The 27,854-nt window shown below is 31.1% G+C and overlaps 1 protein-coding gene and 1 long non-coding RNA gene across 3 annotated transcripts; both read left to right on the top strand.

The window, feature by feature from the left end:
- On the top strand, positions 1–26,988 carry LOC125077868. Its single transcript, XR_007120780.1, has 3 exons — positions 1–11; positions 4,357–4,361; positions 25,648–26,988. It is a non-coding gene; the product is annotated as an uncharacterized LOC125077868 (long non-coding RNA).
- LOC125077867 (transcriptional regulator ovo-like) lies at positions 14,354–26,988 on the top strand. 2 transcript variants are annotated; one of them, XM_047689963.1, is made up of 4 exons: positions 14,354–14,694; positions 22,721–24,387; positions 24,793–25,218; positions 25,328–26,988. In XM_047689963.1, exons 1-4 carry the CDS (start codon positions 14,535–14,537, stop codon positions 25,511–25,513), a joined length of 2,439 nt encoding a protein of 812 aa, XP_047545919.1. In that variant the 5' UTR covers positions 14,354–14,534; the 3' UTR covers positions 25,514–26,988. The 2 variants fall into 2 exon arrangements, with proteins under 2 accessions (XP_047545919.1, XP_047545918.1); XM_047689962.1 differs by having other exon boundaries at positions 22,721–24,444.
- Positions 26,989–27,854: the final 866 nt, after the last annotated feature.

Below are 27,854 nucleotides of genomic sequence, written 5' to 3'. Positions count from 1 at the left end.
AGACGTGCGCTGTTTACACTAGCAACACCAGCTACGATTTAAGCAAGACGTCCCGATTTTAAAAGTGCTTAAATAAAAATTCTGATTTTATAATAAGTCGAGAGACAAATGTATGAAATCATTTATATCAAATCGACAAATCTTTCATTTGGCCTTTTTCAACACTGTGTTGAAAAATTTCTATGCCGGGATCCGAAATAATAAGTTTTATTATTTCGGTTCACATTTTATTCGGCAAAGATATAAGAATATATTATAAGCTGTTACAGAGAATGTTTTGATATAAAAAACCTTTATAGGCCCGAATCGGGATTTAAATGGCTATGGTCAAGGTATCCGCAACCCTAAAAGCTGGCCCCTAAACTAAAGATGTGTCTTGTTTAATAATAAATAAAAAAAGTAAGATTATTTACAATGAAATTATATTTAGCAAAACTACAAAACATATAGATTTTTTTTTTCATCATGAAATTGAAATTAAATAGTGAGTAACTTCTAAAGACATTTGCAAATCCTACTGAGGATTGAGAATTTTTATTACTTGCTTGTATTTTTTTTATTCTTACTGCTTAAGATCTTGTATCCATATGAGACAGCGAAGTCAACTTTACGTCACTCATTAACGTATCGCTATTTTTAGTTTGAAACGGTGACTTTCCGACTATAGACTGGTCTTTGTTTTTTTTGTTAACATGTGCTGATAAGGTGTTTGTTTGAATAGAATAACAATGGTTTTGTATGAGACAAATTTAAATTTGATTAACTACTTACTTAAAATTTTAGAACATTACTATGTAGTTGATTTATCGTTTCATACTTATAGATATTTAACAGCTAAATACAGTTTGATTAAGATTTAGGTGGGAGATTTAGGTGTTATGAATATTATAAAATGTATTACAGGTAATATAAATAAGGAAATAGTTTTATTTTATATAATGTATTTTACTGTACTTAAAATACGATAAGACAAAAACGTTCCTCTCCGTTCGAGGAGAATGTTTGGTATTTATTACGACGTCCTCATGCGAGTTGGATTTAAAAAAATATATAAATATTTTAAGACGTTTTCGTTATAATTTAGTAGTTATTCTACCGACAATACTTAACGATTCCATTATTATTATAACATTATGATATCATTCGCAATCTAATGAGGTTTTTTGAAGTTCCATTTTGTATTTTCGGAACACTTGTTTATGTGTACACGCGCACATATACATATATGTGAGTATTATTTAGATTTAGTCGATTCACTAATATACAATAAGAAACAGACTAAAAGTAGAAAAGAATTAATATTGTATCTGGATACTAAATCGCGTCAAGATACTTTTATATCAACACACTTGCGTGAAGTTATTCATATTGGAAAAATCACGTCCAACAGACGTCTTTCATTTGAAACATCCTTTCAAAGGTCGTCGACACAGATACCGTTTTTGTCTTTTTTCATATATGGTGCGAATTTTAACACTGCTTCATCATTCGGATACTAGATTGACAATATAAGCTCATCTGTTTTTGCATCGTCACGTCCTCAATCATTATATTATCTGCTTCTATGATTATCATGTTGTATATAAAATCAGAGCAATAACGGACTCTGATTGTAATTGACATAAAACTAAATAAAATTTGATAAACATATAATTTATTTCAGGGCTTATTTTGAAAATTTTATTGATTTCGTTTCCAACGCTTTTTTGAATCTTTTTTGCTTTCAAAGGTTCTTTCCTTATATTAACAACAAAAGTGAAAAGAAAATGAATCTAATTTACGTCATTTTATTTAATTGATTGATATAAAAATATAAATAGATTATTTTACAGATCAGTGCAGAATAATTAATATAATGTAGTTAATAGTTCAATAAATATATTTAATAAAATTATAACTGTGACACATGATGATTTTCTTTTTTTTTTTAATGTACGATAATATTTATTAAGCTACTTTTGTTGACTTTGTATTAATTTGAGAAAAAGAATAACTGATTTTCTTCAATATTATTTTTGGTGGAATAAACATCGGAAGCGGTAGTTTTTGGTTAAATTAAATTTTGTATCATCGACATCGACATCGACATGCCTTTAAACTGCATCAATAAAGAACATTTGATTTCAGATCTCAATGATTATAAACATTTCACTCTTAATGCGTAAATAAACTTCAAGAATTTACAGAAATTAGTAATTCACTCGACACATAGACTATTTAAAAATAATTATACTCAATTATATTAAAATATTCAGTAAATAGTATTGTTATATTATTATTCAGTTTTACCTGCATTGGTATAGAACGGCTGTTTCATTTCTCGCCCAGGGAATCGGAATTCCGATTCTAAGAGGAAATGTTAATAGCATTCTTGCCAACATTCCACGCGGTCACGATTTGTAACAAAATCTATTCTTAATTTTGGTTTTTATATAAATTATTTATTTAAGTCGTGATAGAGTAATTATAATAAATACTTTATTAAAGCTCAGCGCACTTTGCGCATATCTCCTTACAAAAATGATTTTTTTACTTTTTAAAAATTATGATGTTATATGGTCATTTAAAACTTAATATAAAATTACCTGGTCATTTAAACCAATGTATATAGAACCTTTAAAATAAGTTCTTATTCCTTAATATGACCTTATTTATTAGATAACAAAATACAAATCATACGAGATACTAAAATAGCGTACATTGTAAAGGTCTAAATTAACCGTTTCCTAATACAGTTTTCGTAATGACAATAATTTAAATTCAAAACAATTCATCCATTTTGACCTTACTTAACACTTTAAAAATTTACGTCATTGAGTAAATTAAGTCGATAAAGTCTGTACATTTACCTCGCACAATAACGAGTCACCAACGGTAGTATATTTATTACTAGATATTGTTTTAAAATTTAGCATCACATTATCATAATTTCGAAAATATTTACGATTTAAGACTTAATATTTTTATTCCTCTGTTTCTATTTTCACTGTTCTCTCTTCAGTTATATTGGAATATATTTTAATTATTATTATATATATTTTTATGTAAAGAAAAGAACATGAAACTCACGTAATCTAAATTAAAGAGAAGGTGCGAAGTGCTGCTCTTTAAATAAATGTATTATGTACTGAAACCTTCTTCGCAATTCGTTGCATCGTCTAGTTTATTTCGGTAAGACAATACAAAATAAAAACGTATTCTCGTTTTATTTATTACAACCGATTCGATTGATTGTAAATTAAATATTTATTTTAATTGGATAAGATTTATCTAGGTATCAAAACAATAAAACTCAAATCTTGTTTTTTACATTTACGCAAGTAAAACAAAAGCTCATGTACATTTAATAAAAATTACTCATTACAGTTTAGATCATGTACATGTTTAGATCTTTAAAATTACACAACGGATTTTGATGTAGTTTTTTTTAATAGATAGAGTTATAACCATAATTACCATTTTTTATCCTTTCCTTTTTACGAGATATAATGGCTTATTTTCGTAACGATTTTAAGTAATTCAGCATTAATCCTTATCCAATTAAGTACCTTAAACACATATGCATTTAATATGGATCAATATGGCCTTTTACAGCACGTAATTTAAATAAATATTTTCGAAGATATTTCAGATTTAAAATGCATTTGTATTGTCTATTGACAAAAAGCTATGAACTTTGTATATAATGACATTCTATAGTATATTTAGTATCAGTATTGCATCCTTGCGAAGCCGGGGCAGGTCGCTAGTATTATATAACTACATATTTATAAAAAAAAGTTAGATAATGCACCTCCAAGTGGTATTGCAGTTATATTTTAAGTGATATGTATATTTTTCAATGTCGTGTAATGACAAATTAGTGTCTCCTAATAGTTAACAACGGAACCGTGTCACGATGAGCGAACAATGTTAGTCGCGACATTTTGTAAGGAGGACGCGAGCACATGAATATGCATAATGTTTGTAACAGGCGAACGTCTTGAACTCCCTGTCCATTCGTTACACTTACTGTTTATCTATACAAAACTCTCTTACATCTATTTAACGAAACGTTTCTGTTTTTATAGATTTTAAATATGAAAATCGATGTCATTACTTGACATATACATATTTTTGATTATTTTTATCAAAAGTTTCAGAAATATTTTTGTAACAAATATTATCTGGTAATAATAAAATTACATAATACGTGAACAGATATATTCGTATATAAATCAAACTAAGAAACAGCAATTAAAACAATCAAGTTTAATTCATGATTTAAATAATAATAATAATAATGTTTATTTCATCAATAACCAACAAAATACAGTAACATCACAAAGGTTGACTACTTCTTTTGAGTGCCATGAGCTCCCGTGCCAGAAGAAAATATACTAATAATTTGATTATTAATAAATATTTAAAATGAAGATTTTCAATACTATATCTTCAATCAATGAAAGCAATATAGGTAACATATACATTTGTGCGTTATAATACATAATTATATACTCTCACCGTTTCACAACTTGTTCCATTTTACATCTGTGATACTTATGTTATTACAGTGAGATGGAGATGACCTACTTTGTAATTTAATTTCTGACCATAAGTATAGAGCCATCAAGACTTAATCAATAAACCGGTTAGATATAACTTTAAAGTTCCATTTTGTTAAAAAATCTTTTCGAGTTTTAAGCTCATAAGATTTTTTATTATAATACCCAAGTAATCAAGAATATCAATTTTAAATTTTAACGACATCACTAATGAAGTCTTTAATTATATATATTTTAATTTAATGAAACCTTATATGACTGTTATTGCAAAGAATACATTTTTATTTTTTAGTAACTTTGACGATAGAAAGTGAATAGTTACGCTAATTAGCAATTTTTTGGTATTTAATCGCTATGTCCAACTTTTAAAAATATATAACCATCAACAGCTTATTATAAAATTTGATCTGTGTTATACGATATAAATATAAGTACAAGGAAACCTTGAAACAAAATAATATTATAAGCAGGTGCAAAACTTTGAATGTCAAGGCAATATTAGGCTATTAGGCCGATGCACGTTGCCAAAATTTATTTTGAACATTGGCACCTGCAAATAAGGACAATAAAGCAAAATGTTACGAGTTAAATTATCACGAAAACGTAGTTTGCTTATAAAAATAATGCTAGTAGATGCAAATCTTCGTATTTTAACGTGATTACATATTTTTAACAGTAAGATAAGTTAGCAGGTGTTATGTGTTTTAAACGTCAAAAATAATTTTGAACAATTATTCTTAGTTAGAGAAATTATATTTACGAGTTCATTGTGCTGTAAAATCCAAAAAAGATTGAATGTGTATAAGAAGATTATGTATACACTATACAATAATTAATAATAGAATTTCTTCAAAATAGCTTTTTTAATAAATCTTGGAATGAGATCCTTTTTTTTTATTAACTGACTTTGGCAATATATTTGTTTGGTTTAAACATCTTTAAGTAGGACATTATAAAATAAAACCACAATATAATGAGCGTAGCTCGGTCAATGAACTAGATAATTTATTTTAAAAAAATCACATATATCATCATCATAAATATTAGTCTTTCGTGATTATTCAATCGGGTTATTTAAAAATTTATTTGTGCATTATTATTATGAGCATTATTCTGTTATTAGTCTGAACCCATAACTTATAATCTTGTAGCTTCTAATTTATAATACCTTATGTATTATTCTGAAATACCTCCAAGCATCAAGCAAAGTCAAGATCAAGAAAAAATTCTCGATAGACAGTTTTGTAATGGCACGAACTGTCTCGGTCAGGGCTAGCGCGGGCGCAATGGGAGTAAGTTCCGACGGGGAGGGGAGGGTGGATGTGCGCCGGCGCAAAGCGGAACGCTAGATCGTGCTGCACCGCCGAGCGCGACCGCTAAACCCACGACTTGCATTGCAACATCACTATTGTAACACGTTTTATTTTAACTCTTCACAAATACGCATCACAGTTCCATCCCTGGTGAAAGATATTTTGTTTTTTCCTATTAAAATCATTCCATAATAAAATATTTCAAGAATAAAATAATTTAGTATAGGTTAAAAAAAATAACCATTATTATTTTAAATAAATAAGAAAAAAGATATGAATGAATAGAGAAGTATTTATAAGTGAAACAGAGCATTTGGTGCCGGAAGACAATTCCATTTTTTTTTATAACGAATGTCTTCACAGCGATCGTAGCCGTCATATCGACTGTAGAAGTGGTCGGCGTAACCGGTATCGTAAGTCGCGTAATGTTATTGCCGCTGATGTAAGTACGGTTGGCAGTCAACGCAGGCGCAGCGCTACGCGATGGCGGCTTAGTTGAAGTATGTCGCTGACAAGCACACTTTAGCTCGAGTAAGTATATCCATGATACATGAAAACGTGGCAACCAACTTACTTAAATACTAAAATTAACGAAATTAAAATGTTTTTAATAATATGGATATACTTACTTTGCTGCTTGCTTTACAATATTTTTACATAAATATTATGTATGTTAACAATAAAAAAGATCTTTTTGCAAAGAAACCGTAACAATCATTGTATAGATGGGGGAAACGAGGAGGAAAGGTAAACTAACAACACCTAGTTTCCGACTTCGCAAAGTGAATACATCCTTCCTGTTCGTTTCTATAATAAGATACCACAGTTACTTTAAAATTGGCCAATTAAAATATTTTAAAGTTCATGTCAAAAAAACAATGATAAACAAGGCATATTACTCAATACGAGATTATACTAAAGATAAAAAAAACGTGGGTTTAGTATTAATTGATTTTTAGATTTATTTATTTATTTTAGAACCTGTGGTAGCTATACATTTAATTTAACACTGTAAAATGACGATTCAAAAGTACTTTTCTGAGTCTTCTTGAATAAAGAATATAGGAATTATCTTATAGGTATTTCATAGCTGTTAGCAAGCTGTTGCTAAAGTGTCTCCCAAGACTTATGTATCTTGACTTTGCTTCAATATGCTTATAACAGATGAATGGATTATATGAAATGTCTTTAAACCTCGACACATCGAAAATTCTAATATAAAATATCTTCAACCCTTCAATTTTAGATATATGACAGGATCTTGATAATTAACCTGAACACCTTTGAAGTTCATAAAATACATCCTCCAAAAAATCCAAGTGCGGAAACAAAGCCCGTTAGCAACATTAAAACAAGTCTTAACATAATTAAAAGCGGAAATAACCGATTTGATTATTATCCAATCAAATTCATTCTTATCATATAAGTGAAGTAAGAAAAGCAATTTCCATTAAATCAAACAGCGAACTGAGGTCGTCGATCTTACAGACCAGTGGGACCGGATCTTGGAGGAAACTTTTTATGTGACCGGCGACTGAGTGTCATGTTTACACAAGAAACCAATATTACTAGAACATAACTTCAATCTATCAACAAATTCTTATGTTCTCTTGTAAATATAAATGGACGTGTATAGAATAATCTGTTCAACAATGCGGAGGCTTTACGTGATCCGCGGTCGACAATAACCGTCCGACTTAACTTTACTACTAATGTATTCTTGTCATAATTCTACGCGGTAAATATTTAAGCAGAACTTATTTATAATTTCAATGATTTTAAATACATATGACAAAATACTTTATTACTACTCAATATATCTTCTTCATAATATGATGTAAGTAAATTTGTAGGTAGGATATATCATATTGATTTAAAAAACAAAATCACTTCAATATAAAAAAAAAACATTTTGTTTTTATTCGTACAAATAAATTGATTAAAAACCATTAACGAATAATTATTATAATATCTATAGTTTTAACAATGTTTTATACAGCATAATACAATTATTATATTTTTTTAATTTACACCCTAAAATTTCAAGAATTTGCAGTGATTATCTTATTGAGAATTGTTTAAATAACAGCTACATAATTATTAAAAATTATATAAACAAAATATTTACACTTAATATAATATTGAATAAAAAAAATATGTAAGGTCAGTGACAACAATACTCGAAAATGGATAAAAATTATCAGACTCCCTTTCAATTTAATTTCACTGACTAAACTCTGTGATCCCGCTATATGACCCATACGCATTAGGGCAGTGTGTGTTGGTGAAGCGCTAAGCTACACAATATACATATCATTCTATATTAACTGTCCGCATGCGCAAGCACAAATCGTACGGCATTCCTGTGCTCGCGCTGCACGTCTCTGAGCCCCGTCCGGCTAGAGCGAGATAGATAACGAAGATGATATATTGCTGTCTCACTCGCGGTACGCTCGCAATCCTTTCCTTTCTACCTGTTGCACTATTACAAAAACCCGGTCCTTAGAGCCGCTACCTTACGTGAATTGAATGAGGATTGCGGGAGACTACGGCTCGGCCCATATAAAGATAGGGCAAGGGCTATTATATGAAGACGATGCGAGGTAAAACTCGTTAGGAGTCTTGAGGCTCTATTTACCGTGGGGAGGTGTGGGCAAAAAACGTTCATGTGAGATGATTGCATAATAGCGACACATTTAGGGAACGGCGGCGTCAGTGCGTGATTTGTAAATAAATTATTGAGTAAGGATCCGGGTATAATACGAATTGTATTACGATAAGTCTTATTTGAGTAGAAACTTTTTAAGAATAGAGATATTTTTATGTATTTAATATAAAATTTTAAAAGTTTTACTCGTAAATAATTCAAGATACAAAAAATATCGTCGTAAAAAATACAGTAATAAATATAAACCATAAATAAAGTAGTTAATATAGCATGCTTTTGGTAAATATAAGGAGAAGAAGGCATTGCGTGTATGTACAATGTACATGATCTAATCTTTCTGGGTATTTTTAATTTACATTCTGTAAAAAGAAAAACTACCACACCAACTAGTAACTAGTAAAACTCCCTAGTGTAATTTGTTTCATACATTTATTATTTATCCAAATCGTGATAAATTAATACATCTCACTTGAAATTAGATCTATTCAACGTTAGCACAAAGCTCGATCGTGATGTGGCTGACATTCGCTGCTCGGTCCGTGATCTTGGCAATGGGTAATGCTGGCTGGGCGCTGCGGCACGGCAACGCTACTAGCTTATTAAACTAAGAAAACGCATCTCAAATCAGCTGCATTTTAAATTCAACTCAATGACGTCTATTTAAAGCATATTTTACAAAACATACAGTCGTTGTTTTACGTCGTTTAATCCCGCAGTAGCATTATTGCGGTCGCTGTACCCAGTTCGCGCCCCCCGCGCTTCTTACCTCCTCGCCTTTTGACAACCGGTATAGGTACATAGTAAACATGAATGTGAACATTTAAGAGTTTTCTGACAGCCAATTCACGTAACGAAGTGTTGTAACTTTACTTTTGATGTCTTTAATCAATAATGAGTAAGTTCAAAAGTAATTTGAACGAATAATAAAAATTAGATTGAATTAACATTAAATAAGGTTAAATGAAAACTATTGAATCGTATAAATAAAAAATATGTTTATATGGATATGTCAGTTATGGCTTTAAGTACAGAGAAAAGTTTTTGGTTCTAGGTTTTTTAATTTGTAAATACAATTACAATGTTAATATTTTATTATTTTGGTTAAGATATTATTATTATTTTTATAGTACTTTATTTTATGCAATATTCGAATTATTGCATAAACTTTAAACGAATAACATAATAGTAATTAATTGGTAATAACGCTATATGCATAAGGAGTTAGTTAATTAATCTTACACGTTTATCTTTATGTACATTATCTAACATGGTGTCATAGTAATACGACAAATATAAGACATAACATATCAAAACTACTAAGAATATAAGTATACATATAGGTTCCATAAAACCTAAAGAAGGTGACAGTCCCCGACGGGTTGCGGAAGGAGGAGAAACTTTGTGCGCACCTTGAAAGAAGCCTATGTCTAGTATGGATTAGCTAAATGATGAGTATGATGTAAAGATATATTTACACACTCAGGCACATCCAGTGTGCTCCATGTTTAGCAAGTACGGAAAGAAGATGACGAATAATTCCTCAGTCAATTAAACAATATCAACCCTCAGTTACCCATTCAACCGGTTTATAAGAATTAATAGAATTGCAATCTATTCGCGTTGTTACAAATGCTGCATGGCGCGTGCTTCAACGCAATCGTGAATGCATAAAGTTTACCGTTGTCCGACGATCTGTATCGGCGACACACTTGATGAAGCATCAGAACTTTGGATATATACGTTTAATGCGATCTGGTTTTCCCCAAACATGCTCTAGATTCGCTTCGTGTATCGATCTGAACTGCTTCTTAAATTAAAAAATAATCTTATTACCTCCACTAAAAACTTTTTAATCGTCATGAATATACCACACGGTCTTTTATTACTGGTTCTCGGGTTTTATTAGTTTTATTTGTCTTATTTGTAGCAATTATACATTTCCAGTGTCAAAACGAAATTTAATTTAGACATTATTCAATTATCAATGTGATAAACTTAATTTAAAAAAATAGGAATGTTCTGACATATTGTTTGATTATTGTTGTTGATTAACAATGAATAGATATATTCCTCAACATTATATTAACTATCAACCTATTGGTAACGTCCAAAGTGTAAAAAATAGTAAGGTATCTTAAAAACAGTACAATTAAATATTTTACAAATTACAAATCGTTTTCGATCAAATATTTATAGTTTTGCTGGGTTGTGTTACGTTATATAAGTATTGAATTCTTAAGTATATAACATATTACTATTGTCAATATAAAAATATATTCTGTAATTTACTTTATGAAGTTCAAGGATTTTTATATGTGCTTTCAGTACTGTGGAAAATCATACGGAATGCTCGGTAATAATGGGTCTAACTTACTGCCACTGCTACTTACATATGTTTAAAGTTTATGTATGTCATGCTAGAAGTCTGATTATTACCAACCGAGTTAGCAACTAAACTTGAAAGAGGTTAACGTTGCCAAGAACTTGAGTGGAGTCGACGGTGCGGAACCGGCCGGCGCAGGCGTAAGCCTCTAATAGTTGCGCAATTTACGCACGCACAGCGATGTAAGAATTTACTTGAATGTCTATGACCATACGAAAATAAAAATTGAAATAATCACACAGGAAGTAAGTTAGAGATTTTTCCATCGTTCTGTATCTATTCCCGTGTACATTATGGTTAATTGAACTGAAAATAAGGCTCGCATAAAATACCCTATTGGTTTTATTAAATAATCTATTATGAAAATACATTAATCAATATATATACTTATTCATTACGTAAGTTAACACAATTTACAATGACGATTATGAAATTTATAAGCTTATATCTCTGACTAACAAGTTAGGTCGGACTGATATATGTAACTGACATTATACTTTAAATATTTCACTCCAAAATCGCATGTAGGATAGCAATTTATCAATACGCCAAAAGCAAAGGTTTCTTTATGTGTACAAAACTCTAAACCAAGAGAACAGAAAAGTGCCTTTGGATAGAAAAGAGGACATGAGATGTGATAATAGAAAAAACATAATTATATTTTCAAAACTAGAAATAGGAATTCCAAATACATTTGGCACAATATATTCGGGTAAATAATTTCGTGACATAATCGTTAATTCTTTTTTTAACTAAACCAAAATATCAATGAACGAAGCAATCGTTTTTTAAGAAACCATGAACAAAAAACTTAAGCGTGGTTAGTGCAGAAATAAATAAAGTCCATTTTTTATTAGAGGCAAAAAGTAAACAAGCGATTCGGTAGCAACTCGATGCTTTACTTTATTTACCTCAGGGAAACATTTTAACGATTTAGCTAGATTATTAAAATAAAAAATAAAAAAACATATTTATGGTGTTCTTAAAAAAGTCTCTAAAACATGACAAAAAACGATTTCGAAAATACAATTTTTAACTTAATTAAGTAATGTATTATTGTAGTTTACCTAATCAGTAAGATGCCTTTGATGTTTCGTGAAATTTGTACTAATGTTGAAGATAGTCATTTAAAATGGGTATAATTTGGCAAGCGAGTATAAAGCATGACAGCCTGATATATCATTTTGGTATAGTTGAACATTTTGCATATTTTTTATACTGCTATTATTATTATTACGTTAACGTTAAAATGAATGTAAGTATATATATATATATATATATATATATATATCAAAGATATTTATATATACTTACATTCATATATTAAAATATATACCTATTAAGTATAACACAAAAAACCGCATTACTAATAAAATAGAAGTTATGACTAATAATACTACAAAAATCACCCTAAAAATACAAAATAGGTAAAATGCAAACTATTTTAATCTTCTATTTTAAAGAACATCTATTCTTAAAATTCACTATTTCGATGTGTATATGCACACTAAGGTGCGGATAATCTCAAGCCAGGTTAATTTCGAACAATGAATATACACCACAAAAAAACAATACCGTTTTCGCTAGAATCTACTTTTAGAAATTATTTGTGATGATCTCAGACGGAATAAGCTCTTTTTTTAAGCCTACTTATAACTAAAGGACCTCATTGCGACTTCTTAAGACACCAACATTTAGATATTGGTATCGACTTAAATGTATACGATAGAATCTTTATAAATAGCTCAAAAAGTAATCGGAAGTATGAATTAAGAATTTATCACATGAAGCCGGAAATATTAAGCTTTTACCAAACTTGAAGACATTGTCCGACATTTCGGTACTTTGAATAGAAACATCAAAGATTTCTGATAGCCGTGTTCAACTGACATTCTTAAATTCAATTGTCGGTTAGAATCAAAAAGAAAATGAAAAAACGAAACTTTCATAACATGTAAATACTGGCGCATCGGTAAGGATCTTCAATCGCAGCAATAAGAGAACAATACAGTTATAATTTCAAGTTTAGAAACATTGCAGATGCGAAGTCAGCCATAAAAGTTCCTATTTTTATTTTATGACTTGTTTTGTAAGAGTCCGTTCGTTTATTTAAAACTAATGAATGCCTAGTACTGATTGCCTTCAGTTTGAGGGGTTTCAACTGCTAGTAATCCGTCTTTGACTTGAAAGATCGCCGACACCAACAATTGTGAGACTTATACCTGAACCGTTTTGAAATTGCTTAAACTTATGAATATGCAAGACCAATTACCATCGAGACCCAAGATAAAACAAATATGGAATTTCGTTAGAGCAAAATATTAAAGTACGTTTATTTTATGTTATGTAAATATTTCTTAAATCTATGTTCAAATTGTATGGTATGATATATTCTATTCTAATCACTATAAACTGTCCTAGTCGAGATACAGAAAATAAACTTATCAAAAATTATCTTTCTCAAGTCAGAGTCAAGTGTGATTATATTTCTGATTATGTTAAGGCTAGAAATATATATAAATAAAATAATGAGTATTAATGCTGATTGATATTTTTAAGCTTTTGAGCTATTTTGAGTAAGACATCAAAAATTACGTTTTAAACGTATGGATTAATATTACGTTAAAAAAATGTAGCAAGATTTTATCGTTATGTGATATATGTTGTAAAGTGAAGAAGAAATATAATCAAACCTGAATTACTAAAATTGTTGTGAGGGATAATGACAATCAACAACCCCATTAGCTTTCTCCGACATAGTATTAGTATTTAATATAATTTATCATAATTTATAACATTACTATTATTCCTGCAAAGCATTTACTTTAGTTATGTCATTTTTAATTTTACTCGTAACTGAGTAGTACCCACATATAATATACATCACATCTCACATCGTCTCAAATTGAATTTCAAGTCCGAAAATTGTATGATTCATTATCATCTTATAAGTTCAACCTATACTTATAAATCAAATGTATTGTATTGTATTTTGTATAGTTTACTGTCCTTCGTCTATTCTCGTAAATTTTATGAGTTTATTATCATGTATTCGAGTAGATATATACTTTAATCCTAAAAACTGTATTTATTTGTAATTTAATATTCGGCAATGTTTAATGACTAACTAACGTTGTGTTGTATTCTAATCGTATTTAATTATGTAACGCGGCAAGTTTGTAACATTTTTGAAATCTCAGCCAATGTGGTCCAAGTTCATGAAAAAATTACGGTATTATTAGTATTACGACAGGGACGTCTATGTGCCTGCACTTTTACTGGAATCTGTATTTGTGATGGCATAGCGTAGAGGCGGTTTTATGGCGACGGCGGCGCGGGCGCACGGGGCCGGGCGGGCGGCGCCGGCGCGGGCGCGGGCGGACCTGTTCGGGCAACGGTGTCGCGGGCACCGCACACCTACGAGCTCTCAGTCCTTTCGCAGCGGCCAACGGTACCGCATGTGCCGCTAGCTGCTCCGCACAAAGTAAACAGCGACGCGAGGAAACTTACCGTGTAGTGTTATGATGCAAACTTGTGTTTACCGATATTGGACGGGGTGATTTTTACAGAACTTGTGATTTTTAACAAACTGAAGGATCCAGTGCAGTGTTAATTAGCATTTGAAAATGCCGAAGATTTTCCTTATAAAGAAGCGGCTGCATGAGCAGCAACTAGAGCTACAGGAGGGTCAGGAGCTTCTAAGCAAAGGTGACCCACTCTGTCCTGGCTCTCCTCTCGATGACGGTCCTATACCGCTCCTCTCCAAAAAGGATAAGGAATGCGTCGGTGAGTTTCAATTCAATCATTTTACATAATGAGTCCATTCATTGCTTCAGATATATTTCTGCCAACACTTCTGCTGCCATCATGTCAAATTAATAATGACTTCTTTCATGCCGTTTTATTTTTCGTTTTAAAACATTTATCCGAGCTTTATTTAATGATGTATAACATAAGCTCCTTTTTTTATTTTTCATTACTATCGTCTTAAGTCGATCTAACCATCAACAGTTATCATATACTAGAGGTTTAAATGAAATACTTTTTTCTTTTACTTCCTCCATAACGGCTACTCGACTAACAAAAAAAGGATACTCACACGGACAATCCTGTTCTCGACCACGCTAAGCCAACAAACGTCTACCTGCGATCATGTGTGTCTTGCGTGATCCTTCGAGTGTTGTTTCTTTTGTCAACCTTTTTATATATACTCATTATTGCCAATATTTTATGTTTTGGTTGCTCTTAAATATACGTAACAAGTGGGTTTATTCGGACAACAATTTCCATTACAATAAACGACTATGTCGATAGTCGGAGACGATCATCAGTACCGGGACAACGTAAATGTAAAATTATGTATATGTTTTTATTTTTAAAGATTTATAATCACATGAGCATGAGCGAGCCGGACAAAACGTCACCAAGGATATTAACGGTGTCAGGTAGATACGGCGCGTGAATCACAGATATAACTGTCATGTTTTTGCGTCTTTTCGCAGACTGTATTGTACAGATTATCGCGGAGTAATGTTAAATTTTGACTTAGTATAATATTTAATCGCGACTTATCCTGTGTAGAGGAAAAAACACTAATATTGGGCAGTCACCAAAGGTCAAAGTATTCTAATAACAGAAGCAGATATGTTGTATTTTTGGTATAGATTATACAAGTTACATAATTTCAAATCAAACACCGTTTGATACAATCTTTTTTAAGTTCTCAAGGGCATCATCAGTACATTGACACTTAATTATTTTCAATGAACGCTGTACACGACGAGAACGAATAGTTTTTTCAAAGTAATAAAGATTTAGTAATAATTAAGAACATCAATATTTTTTATAAAAAATAACATAAATAGGAACATAAAAAAAAAAACATTTCTGGTATTCACGAAATTAATCAGTAAAAATCCCAGTTCTGATAATTTCATTATGGAAACTGATTGAGAACTGAATTTCATTAAGCAGAGTAATATACAGACGACACTGATACGATATACATATAACTGATATTAATTTAGATTTGTTCAAAAACTATCAATTCGACAACATTGTATATAGGTTTGTGATTAATTAATAATTTGTATGACTTAATTCCAGTTAACGTAGACGATTCTTTAATCAATTAAAACATAAATGAGACCATGAACTTCATACAAACTATCCTTGGCTTTATAAAACTCTTATCGCCGAATCATATGATAGCAATCAGCCATACGAATATATGCAGTTCTAAATGGGCAAGTCGAGTCATGGCAGGAACCGTGGTGTGAGGTGTCAATGATTGCAGCACAATGGCGCGTTTCCGCTCGTCGCTTTGTATTTAGGTCACTCGCCGCGATCTCTGTCATTTCAATAATAACTACAATGCGTATTACGGTTTTACATTAAACGTACTGTTCTTGCCTGCTGACCGTTTCCATCAAGAACGTCGACATTGAATATAAATAATATGGTTTGCTTAAAACCACAAAGGCAAAAACTAATTTTTATTTTGCTATGTCAGAGGCAAAAAAAAATGGAAAATAGGACGTTATTATCGATGCAAATATCCTTTTCTATAAAAGTTTTCTTTTGATGTTCACATAACATTTCATACGGAATACTAAATTAATGAAGGTAAAAAAAAACAAAGAAATATTGATCGATCGCGCCGTTACGGAAAGCCCGCATTCCTATTATCGGTACGTTTGGCATAAAGGGCAAACAGAATACATCGTAATTCCAGGTGAACTCACACCTGTACAAGAAGGCAAATTGTTGTTAAGGTCAGGGGACAAGTGCAATATAAAATAAGGGCAAGGGGAGTCGAGTCCTTTTTGCCGCTTGGCAATTATTAAATTGTATTAGTTCATCATAATTTTATATCTATAATTATTATTTGCAATGGTCTCGTAACAATAATCCAGGACACTATGTCTAATATTCGTAACTTAACCAATTTATGTTATAAAGTTTTTTATAGGTAAAGAATTTCCATTAACATAAATATACTTTCATAACCTTATACAAAAGATTTCAACGCGTTACTGTCGATAGGTATACTATTCATATTAAGAATAGTTTTATTTGTTATTAATAAATAATTAAAAATATATCATCATTTTATACGGTATATACATATATATATTTAATTGTAATAAATGTAATTACTTTTCACAGATCTTATATATCGATAGATATCGAGTCAGTAATATTATAAATATATAGATTCCTATTCTGAATAGAAATAAGTAAAACAATGACTTATTTCGAGAATAATGGGAAATAAAATAACATTTAAAGCTACACAATACTTGGCTCTCAGTTAAACTACAATAATTACATCTCACACATATGAACGCATCCATCCATCAATTATAAACTCACACATTTCACATTAAGGTCAAGGAATTGTTTAAAAGCTTCTTCACGGCCACACCTTTTGTATAAAAAATGTCTTGAAATACATACATATAATTGGATTATCGACAATTGCTAAAGCAATATTTCCATATGAGATAAAAAAATAAAAAAAGGATAAAATAAAAAATAATAATAATATTTTGATTTATATTAAAAACATTAAACGTAATTTCATCAGATCAGATCGATAAGTATAATATTAAAGTATAAAGTACAAATAATAAAAAAAATTAAGTAGATATTTTAATCTCGCTAAAACCCTTTATCTCAGATATGCTAAGTACACGAACAGTAACAAAGTAATCTTTGATTACCAAAAAAGAAAAACATTTCACCATGTGGCCGGCTCGCTATTGTATCCTCCGTCTATTGTGTTGCTTTTTAACGATTTACCTTTTCAGAGATTTGCGATCATAAAAAATACATTCATAATGGAGTAAAACCGTTCTTGGAACGACTAGGTCCGAACAATTGCACTTAATCGTAACGCTCTTTCAATTCCTCAGTTATCTTATCTTTGCAAAGAAATCTTTAGAGATTTTCTTATATCATTCTTTTTAACTTATATGCAAATAAAGCCCGACTCAATAAGTAATAATAATAATTAATTAAAAGACTACGCTATATATCAACTATATGGATGTGTATCCTTAAATTTTATTTAGTATAGCATTTACTATAATTCAATTACTATTAGTATTGCATTATTGTAGTCAAATAATTGCTTTGTTATTAAGAGATTTTTACAGTAACCGGTTTCTATAATGTAATAGGTACGTTTTGACTCACGTTTAAAGAAGTCAATAGTCGATGCCACTTAAAGCGTGTATAAGGGCATATTTTTTGCGTGTCCGCAGCAAGATGGGTTGCACGTGATGCGGCGTTTGTTCTAGGAATGGTCACACATGTCTTGTTAAAATATTCAAATTCACCGGTTCTGCAATAAGTTGCCGAGATGCGGGCTCAAGTTTTAATTGCTTTGTAGTTAAAAGGAAACACATCTGCTTCTTTATTTGTACATGCTAGATTTTTTGATGACTTCAATGTTTATAAGCACCTGGGTAAGACGTATATAGATAAATTTTCTTGGACCGTCTATACTTAAAAAAAAATTCTTTGACCGTCTGTAATTTACCGTGTATAATATTTGTCTAAATAGCTACAGATCGTTGAAATTGATTCAAATGTATTCAAACATTTAGTAGACTATCGAGTCGTTTGCTATCGTTTCAATCGAAGCGGTTTGATGAAATGATTTTTTTTATTTTACTTTAATATTACCTAAAAACTGACTAGCTTTAAAAGTCTTCTTTCTACTTGGTTTTCTTACTAATGGTAGACATATTTTAATGATCAGTTATTGTAAAACTGCAATATTTTTTATCATTTTCGTGTTACATTTGAAAACGTGAGTGAGTCAGTGCTATCTTAGATACAACGGCTTGTGTGTATAGAAAATATTATAAGTAATATTTCATACTTAAAACAAGCACCACAAAAATAATTATAACCCAGTTATATATACTTGCAATATAAACTTAAGTGTGTACAATGTACATAAGACAGGCTATTGCGGAAACTATTAAAACCACATAAATGATATTATTAACTAATATACATACACACATAAAGTTGTGTTATAAATATTTTATGTCTTCTTGCTCTAAACAACGGTATACCTCAAGTAAATATATCGCAAAGTGATTACTGTAATAATTAAGGTTAGTGGTTTAAACTAAACGGTAATATTAGTATTACTCGTTTGTTTATCCCGTATTAATTGTAACTCATTATAATTCGTCATTCAAACAACGCACGTCAATCGTAGACTGTTTTAATATACATAGTTTAGTATTAATCAAACGAAATTATAATGTCCAATTCTACCTAGAGAACAATTTCTAGAGAAATATATATTATATATACCTGACAACAGAACTGTTGGTTGTCCGATAAAGCCGTCGTCTTGTGCCTTAAGTGCATTCTAAGATTTGATAGCTACCATCGATATTTAAGCCGTTTTTGTTATCAAAACGCATTAAAGACCACCTCGTGGTATAGATAGTAACTTAAAAATTTTAATCTGTTTTTTAAATAAAATATTTCTGTTTCGTAATTTCATCGCTCCTAAAATCATATTGTGTTCAAATAAATCACATATATTTTTTTGTGACTTGACATTTTTTTATTCTTTAAAGTACATCATTGCTAAAGTAAGGTCATATCTACTATTGTATTATGTTTAAAAAGATAATCATTCCGTGTAGGTATTTCGGAGCGATTTACTGAACGCCACCCACGATCTCTTAGATTTGAGGACATTGTACAGGCGTTCTACATAACAATTGAATAGTATCAAAACACAGAACCTGTTTAACAAATTCAAAGTATGTATTATTCGTAGAACATAATTATTTTCGCCGTTATCACTACTTAAAACATGTAAAGTAACATATTACAACAAACAAGTTTAAAAACACTATCAAAACATTTCTAAATAACAAATTCTATAGGATTGTAGAGTAATAAATTAAAGTATTACTTGAAATAACAGTTATTACAAGCTTAAATGTTTAACGAATATACGTATTAAAATAATAGATGGCAGTCTTAGATGTTGGAATTTTTTTCGTTTAGCAAACCAAATTAGTCGGTTTTAGCCTTGAACACTTCGGCAAACATATTTGGGTCATTAACCCTTGCCAAATCTGGTTGTGATTCACGCTGTGATCAAAGTAATAATAAAACGTTGAACAGTTTTTGTAGCCGTTCGTTTAGAGACAAAAAGTAATACTGCGATGTTTTTTGTACAGTTCTCTGTTGATAATATCCGGAAGGCTCGTTCACTATATAATCATAGGTACAATTTTGGTGTTCATAAGATTTATGTACCTAATAAAAATCTAATGATTAAAAATATTTTTTACATGTAAAATAATATTTAAAAAATTCAAAATATTTATTAATACAAGAAATAAGCACGTACCATCGAGTAAATTAAACATTCTGATGTCAAGTAGCTGTGTTTAGTTATCAATAATACAGCAAAAAAAAATGTCCTTCCAAACGACCTTTCAACCGATCCTTAGCGGCCAGTGCGCTCCCGGTGTACCGTGTGCTATCGGTACTTATGTTTATGAAAAAAAGGCTTCAACGGAATTTTATGTGCTCCGTCCGAAGCGGTTCTTCATAGCTGTCTTACGTTTTTAATACTTTAAATGCTACTAGCGTCCGATAACCCCGAGCGCAAGGACATACTAGTCCGCCCGCTGTTTCTCGTTAGTTTTTTTATCCTATATGACCTGTTTTACAGTCTGCTTGTATGTACACTTTGAATTCAAATAAAAGAATCAATATAAATGTTTTATGTTAAAAGCCAAAATATAACTTTAATAATAGGCACGTTTAGGTATGACAACAACACAATCCTTAAAATCTCATTAGTAATTAGCCAATTATATCAATATAACATCAATTAGCAGAACAAGAAACATTTTCTCACATAAAAAAGTCTTTTAATTAGCAGTGATCGATATGTCTGCGGTTACTCATATTACTCATATTTTAATTTGTCGGTAAAATTGTGATATACATACATAATAATACATAATGTTAAATTTCTAAATTACTCAATCATTTTCAATTAACGTTAACTTCACCTGTTTGATATAAAATTAAAATTTTAGATATAATTGAATAGTAAAAAAATATAAATAGCTTCTTTTCTTATGCATATTATAGTATACTGTGCAGATAAGGTCATAACAATTTATTCCTTATTCCAAGCGTGATACAGCTCAAAATAACATATACATAGAATAATTAAAGTGTTTCAAATCGTGTATGAATAATTATTTCCCAAAACCAATGTGGTGAGCGAAGAAGGCTAGTTCTGTAATGGCCGAATAATGACTGCTCGCATTCAAGGTTGCCCATACAGTTTCTCTACAGGAAACGGCAAGTAACTGAATAGATATGGACATGATAATTACGGGGCCTTGACTTACCGTTTTAGAACAAAAACAGCACTATTTAAATAGGCCTCGTGAACAATGATTTCAATGCTATGTTTATAAAGTATCTCCTATGGCAATCTATTTTTTTTAACATTTGTTCATATATAACTTACGTAGTTTTTGTTTTGATTATTCAATTTAAAATGTGGTTAAGATTTCTTTATTTATATAGTGATCTAATATAATTATAATTTTAAATTCAAATGCCACCAATAACAAAAATCCAATGTGATATAAAAACAGCGATCTTAAATTTTTAATACTAAAAGAGCGACTTAGCGTCGTCTGTCTGACTAAAGGGACGTATGAATCCATTAAATGCCTTTTTCTTCTATTATGAATTCGATCGAACCTACAACTGATTAATTTTAAAGGTCATGCTTGTTGAAATAAATATTTAACATTATTAACCGCTAATTAAATATTTCATACGGTTACGAAGACGCGCGTTATAAATAATTAGTAATTTCATATATATATATCTACTCGACCTATTCAAACTGAAACAGTGTTTGTCGTACAATGAATTTGCATTTTTCGATTATATTTAATGCAAGCATTGTATAAACGTAGTACTCTCTTCGTTTACGGGTATTAATTTAAATGCAATTTTTAATAAACACATTTTATTGATTACAACCTTGTTAATTACCTTAAGTTACATTTTAAAGATTATTTTAAAATTGTTGTAAACACTTGGTATGCACGTCCTATAATAGAAGTTTATGTTGTCACACCCGTCTGCTCAGACGCATACAATTACGAGAATTAAACAAAAAAGAAGGCGCAACAATGCAGGCGTCGTCCTTGGATCCCTAACAAAAGCCGAGAAAGGGCAAAGGAACTCGTTTTGACCAACCTTGGGACTTTCACTGGCTACCTACGCATATTTAGGTGTAACTAGAAAAAAATATATTCGATGACTTCCTTCCTGATTTGTTCAATTCTAAATAAATCGCTAATCGAATATTTGAAGTTCCATTTATGCTTTTACTTTAAAAAATACGTTTAGTCTGAATTCAAATAATGTTGCGTTTAACTTAAAACGAAATAAACTATTTTTCCTCTTTGTGATGAATAGCCATCAATCTGAAGTTTGAATTAGCTACTAGGGCGTCAATTATAATAATGCGACACTTACACACACATACATATATTAGTGTTGTGGGTGTGTAAGCGGAGGCGAGTATTACCGTTATGGAGGCACATACCAGTGACGTCAACGAGGCCTTACGCCTGCGACGCTACACGAATACGTTACAAACGAACAAGAATAGACATTGCTCAGTTACTTGTTTTATATAAAATAATCATGAATATCTTAAATATTTTGTTAATATACATCAATTATATTATATTAACGTGTGGCTTATTTTCTGTTTCAGATCGTGACGTATTTGGTGAAAATCATAGCGAAAAAAATGCTCAAGAACGACGTACAAAAGAACCTAGGCGATTTATATCGTCAATCTTAGGGGGAGAAATCCCATATGGTAGCCACAGGGGACATGTACTTACGCAAGCAGAACGGAAGCAATACTTACCAGTATTTCTCGATGATAAAAAATCTGATGGCAAACCTTTAATTAAGGAGGAAAAAGATTTATTAGAGAGCGAACCCGTAGTCCTTCCTTCCAGAAACTCGCCGTCCCCGGAATCAACACCTTCTCCTGGTATTGACAATAATGTCACCTGCCAAAAAGTTTCTGTTATACAAAGGACACCGTCACAATCACAATTTCGTGATAATAAAAAAGATTTATCGAATGTTACACTACCAGCCACATTACCCACTACAGAACCTGAACAAGATCAACCAATCGATTATGCTATTGCAAAAAAAAGAGGAGAAACTGAAGATGAAGAAACTGAAAAAAAAATTAGAGAGCAAAGACGAACAAGCAGTTCTAAAATTGCAAACGGCATTTTAGCTAGGCCCGTATTAGTTTTACGAAATCGTCCTGGGAACAAAGTACCAGGAATTATTAATGCAGCTGCTGGTCACGGGCGATCTACTGGTGGAAATGGTTCAAATGGCAACTCACAAAACAGTGGAGGTTCAGGGAGTTTCAGTTCTGGTACAGGTAGTGCAGCCCCATCATCAGGCGGAGGTGGAGCTTTAGGAGGCGGTTCAGGTAGTGGTGGCAATGGCCGTGACGGTAGATCTAATTACGGTCCGAACAGTCCTCCAACTGGTAGTCTTCCTCCATTTTATGAAACCCTAGGACCTTCCTCTAAAAATGGTCAAAACACATACAATGCTAATGGTAACTTCTCTAATGAATTTAATATTATCAATGGTTTTAATATGGATTGTGAAAACACTGAAAATACAAACACCACTTTCCCTGAACAGAGTAAGCAATATTCCTTAATGCAGAATGCTCATTATGGATTGGCCCTTAAAGATGAAGAGATTGATTATGAAAATAAAATAGAAAATCTTGGTGCAATTGGCAATTATGGTAGTAACTTTGACGATTCTATGGTTGTAGATATGGGGGAAGATGTTATAGATAATAATCAATTTTACACTACATTGACTTTTGCACCAAATGAAGGAATATTGGGAAATCTTTCCGATTCAACGGAAGATTTTGCGAGTTTACTTAATAATCATGTGGAATCAATAACGGATTCTGAGCTAAGAGAATCATCTTCAATAACACCCGACTCCGTTCATAATGCTGTCGATATTGAATCGCTGGCAGAACATGTTAGTCTTAGCAGACAGTATTATGAAAAAGCGAATTACTTAGCATTTGCAAGCCAAGATCAAAGCTCTACATACAATTTCGCTAAGGAACGACCAGACTTATTAATGCAGTTAAATCCAGCTCTTCTTCAACACAATGAAGGTCAAATGCAACAGCTTCAAATTCATGTTCAGCTTCAACAAAGACAACAAATAATTTCGCCTGGCTTTCCATTCTCAAATCATGCTTTGGATCTGGATTCGCCAACAGGAGTTTCACTGCCGTCACCGGGAGGAAACAATTCTTTGGATGGCAACAATCACATCGAGAACTCCGCTCTCAGCCCTGCTGCTGCTGTAAGTCTCAAGAATGGCTCTGTCAACGATAGCAAAATTCAAATCTTGCAGCAACGGGTAAGCATTATTTGATTTTAAGGCGAAGCTTCAATTCAATTTGCCTTCATTGTCATTAATAAAGAACTATAGAATATTGATGACACTGAAGATAAAACTTACAACGTTATCATATAACGCTGAGCCTGAATCAACTTTTGCTTTCACCTATTGCAATTTCATGTTCTTGTACTTAAAATTAAATATATATATATAAATAATATACAAATGTCGAAGAGGACAGCTACCTTTGATTAAGCTCAGCTTGTCACATAAAATATTTAGTTTTTGCTGCTAATATTATTATGTTTTTCAACTTGGCTGTCCTTTATGAGAAAAAAAAATACTTATTTCTTTTTTTCTTTACAGTTAGGACTGCCAGCTGAACTGCCATTAGAATTTATTAATGGCGGGCATGGTGTTAAGAATCCTTTAGCAACTGAAGCAAATGCTAGGCAAAGAGAAGAAGAAAAGAATAAGCAAGTACTAGTTAGCGAAGACGACCCGACCAAATTTGTTTGTCGAGTATGCTCAAAGAACTTCAGCCTGCAAAGACTTTTAAATAGACATATGAAATGCCACTCTGACGTGAAACGATACCTATGCACTTTTTGTGGCAAAGGTTTCAATGATACTTTTGATCTTAAGAGGCACACTAGAACACATACAGGAGTCCGACCATATAAATGCAACTTGTGTGAAAAATCTTTTACCCAAAGATGTTCTTTAGAATCCCACTGTTTGAAAGTGCACGGAGTTCAACATACCTATGCGTACAAAGAAAGAAGAACTAAGGTAACTACAATATGTATTATTTAAAGTAATTCAAGCATATATTTGTGTTATGTAATGACGCACTACTACGTATTAAATTCACATGTAACATGGTAATTTTGTTTTTCAGATGTACGTGTGTGAAGAATGCGGTCACACTACATCAGAACCTGAAGAACACTACATGCATCTTAAAAAGCAACACCCTTATTCTCCAGCTTTGCTAAAATTTTACGATAAAAGACACTTCAAATTTACAAACGCATCCTTCGCCAATCAGCTTTTGGGCCAGTTGCCTATGCCAGTTCATAATTAAGAATATCGGTTATTGTAACCTATTTTGTACCGTTTGAAAGAGTATTCACTAACCTATTACTATAAACTGACCTTCGGTACAAAATTTGGAAAGAAAATAATTTATTCCGTCCGCATAAAAAGCAATTTTGAAAGGATTTAAAAATCCCAGTGTGTGTGAAATTTTAACTCACACAAATAATTTTTATTATTTATCGAATACGCTGTCTTCCAAACTTAATGTAGGTATTAACTCAATTTGTAACCCATCTGCGATTTAGGTTCAAATGAGGAACACCGATCTTACGTTCCATAATAGAATACCTTTTTTTTATCAGTCAAGAAAATCCACTAGCCTTAATAAGGAGGCGCGACTGCAAGTAGAAATCAAAGTATCGGGTATTATGTGCAATCTTTGGTGATGGTACGGGATTTATTTTAAGTTTAGTTATAATATTAGTAGTAACGATTAACTTAAGTTGATAAACATTTGTAATGTTAATAAAATTATTGTGAGTTTCATTTCAAATCAGCGTTAATTTTATTTAATTGGCTTGTCGGATGGTGCTAAATATATGTATTCAAATTTTCACTGACTTGAAACGAAACGATTATGATTCGGATGACTGTTTTTGTCCAAATCATAAATAAATCAATGCCAATAAGGTCTTGAAATAACTCAACATAAGGAATAAGGAATCTCTTTCCTCGTTTAGTGATATTAGCTTCTAATCGTCTCTCAAAATAATAACACAAATCATGTCACAAGTTTTATGTGTTATGTACTTAATGTTATATTTTGTCTTTGTTGGTACTTACGATGATATTTTTTTGTAAACTTTGCGATATCCTCCAAGGAGTTGCAACCAAAAGTCGTACCAAGTTTAAATGCATTTTTAGATTTATTTATATAATTTAAATTATAGAATTGTTTGGATACAGTCTGTGCTGTGAGTGTGTTTGAGAATTATATAATTGTTTAATTAAGTTATTATGTGCGTTGATTGTTACAGCATAACTAAACATCGAGGTAAATATTGTGAATCGCTTTTATTCTGAAAGTAATTTTTATTTTGTGTAATACTACTATGCTCAATTTTTTGATTAAATTGCGCTTTCACAGCGAAGCTTGTGGGTACAATGAGAAATTGTAAATATGTCTAAATTAGTGAATAGAAGTAAAATTAGTAAAAATAATTTTATCTAAATACTTTAGTAGTACCTAATTAGTGTATATGAGATTTTAAAAAAAGTTAAAATTGTTATAGTATTTTTTACGATTGGATAGGAATTGAGAGATCTGAACGTTTATTTAATATATCGGCTTATCGTATGATTTTGTTCCATGATATTGTGATAGCGCAATGCCTTGGTTTAACCTACACGTCTTTTGCATTTATTAGCATTTTGAGTCCAATCTCAAGTTGTAGTTTCATGTTTTTTGGAAACTCTCTTGTTATTCTGTACTGATAAGCAATATATACAAATTAAAACATTTTTTTTTGTTTTATTTCATCATTAAATCAAAATAAATCTGATTAATGTCATTTATGAAAAAGAATTAATGTAAAATTTATGAAAAAGAATTAATGTTAAAGGCATGCCTCGAGGCCCGTACCCCGCTTGGCCTAGGCCGAGCAGGAAGAACCCTATCTCTTGATGAATTATGCTTTGTTCGTTCGTCTAATAAGTTTTGCTGTTAACAAATAAACTTATCAAATAATAAAACACACCTTAATTTAAAAATGTCATTTATCATCTGGGGTGCTTCAATGCATTTTTCACCATATTTATGAAGCGATATTCATATTCTAAGTAATATGAAAAATATTTTATATTCAACAGTTTTATTTGAATTTTTCATTTTTATTCACTTATTACAAAAACAGTAACAATCTAAATAAACCAGATAACACTAATTACCAAACTACTTAATAAAGGTATTAAACATATTTATGATGATACGTTATATTTTATATCATAACTAGCGAGTCGCCCCGACTTTGCACGGGTGCAATACTGATACTAAATGTACTACAGAATGTCTTACAACGTCCAATTTTTCGATCGTAAGGCAATACAAGCCGCTATGCCCTGCATTTTGAATCTGTAATATCTTCGAAAATATTAACTTAAATTACATGCAGTAAAAGACTATATTAAGCCATAGTCAGCCATAGCTATATTAAATGCACAATGTACGTAATGTACTTAATTTGATAAGGATTAATACTATATTGCTTAAAATCGCTTCGAAAATAAGCTCTTATTTCTCGTAAAAAGTAAAGGATAAAAAATGGTTATTGTGTGTTATCCCTAAGAGATAGACAGATACCATCACTTTGAAGACCTTTATAAGGTGT

The sequence above is a fragment of the Vanessa atalanta genome, chromosome 4 (genome assembly GCF_905147765.1).
Source record: "Vanessa atalanta chromosome 4, ilVanAtal1.2, whole genome shotgun sequence".
In the NCBI taxonomy this organism is placed as follows: domain Eukaryota; kingdom Metazoa; phylum Arthropoda; class Insecta; order Lepidoptera; family Nymphalidae; genus Vanessa; species Vanessa atalanta.
This window is presented reverse-complemented; position numbering and strand designations above follow the sequence as displayed.

Bases quoted from the DNA above. Each gene is read 5' to 3' on its own strand.
- LOC125077867 (XM_047689962.1), top strand. From the start codon at position 14,535: ATGCCGAAGATTTTCCTTATAAAGAAGCGGCTGCATGAGCAGCAACTA. The intron at 14,695-22,720 runs GTGAGTTTCAAT...TTTCTGTTTCAG, and splicing joins AAAGGATAAGGAATGCGTCG to ATCGTGACGTATTTGGTGAA. The intron at 24,445-24,792 runs GTAAGCATTATT...TTTTCTTTACAG, and splicing joins TTCAAATCTTGCAGCAACGG to TTAGGACTGCCAGCTGAACT.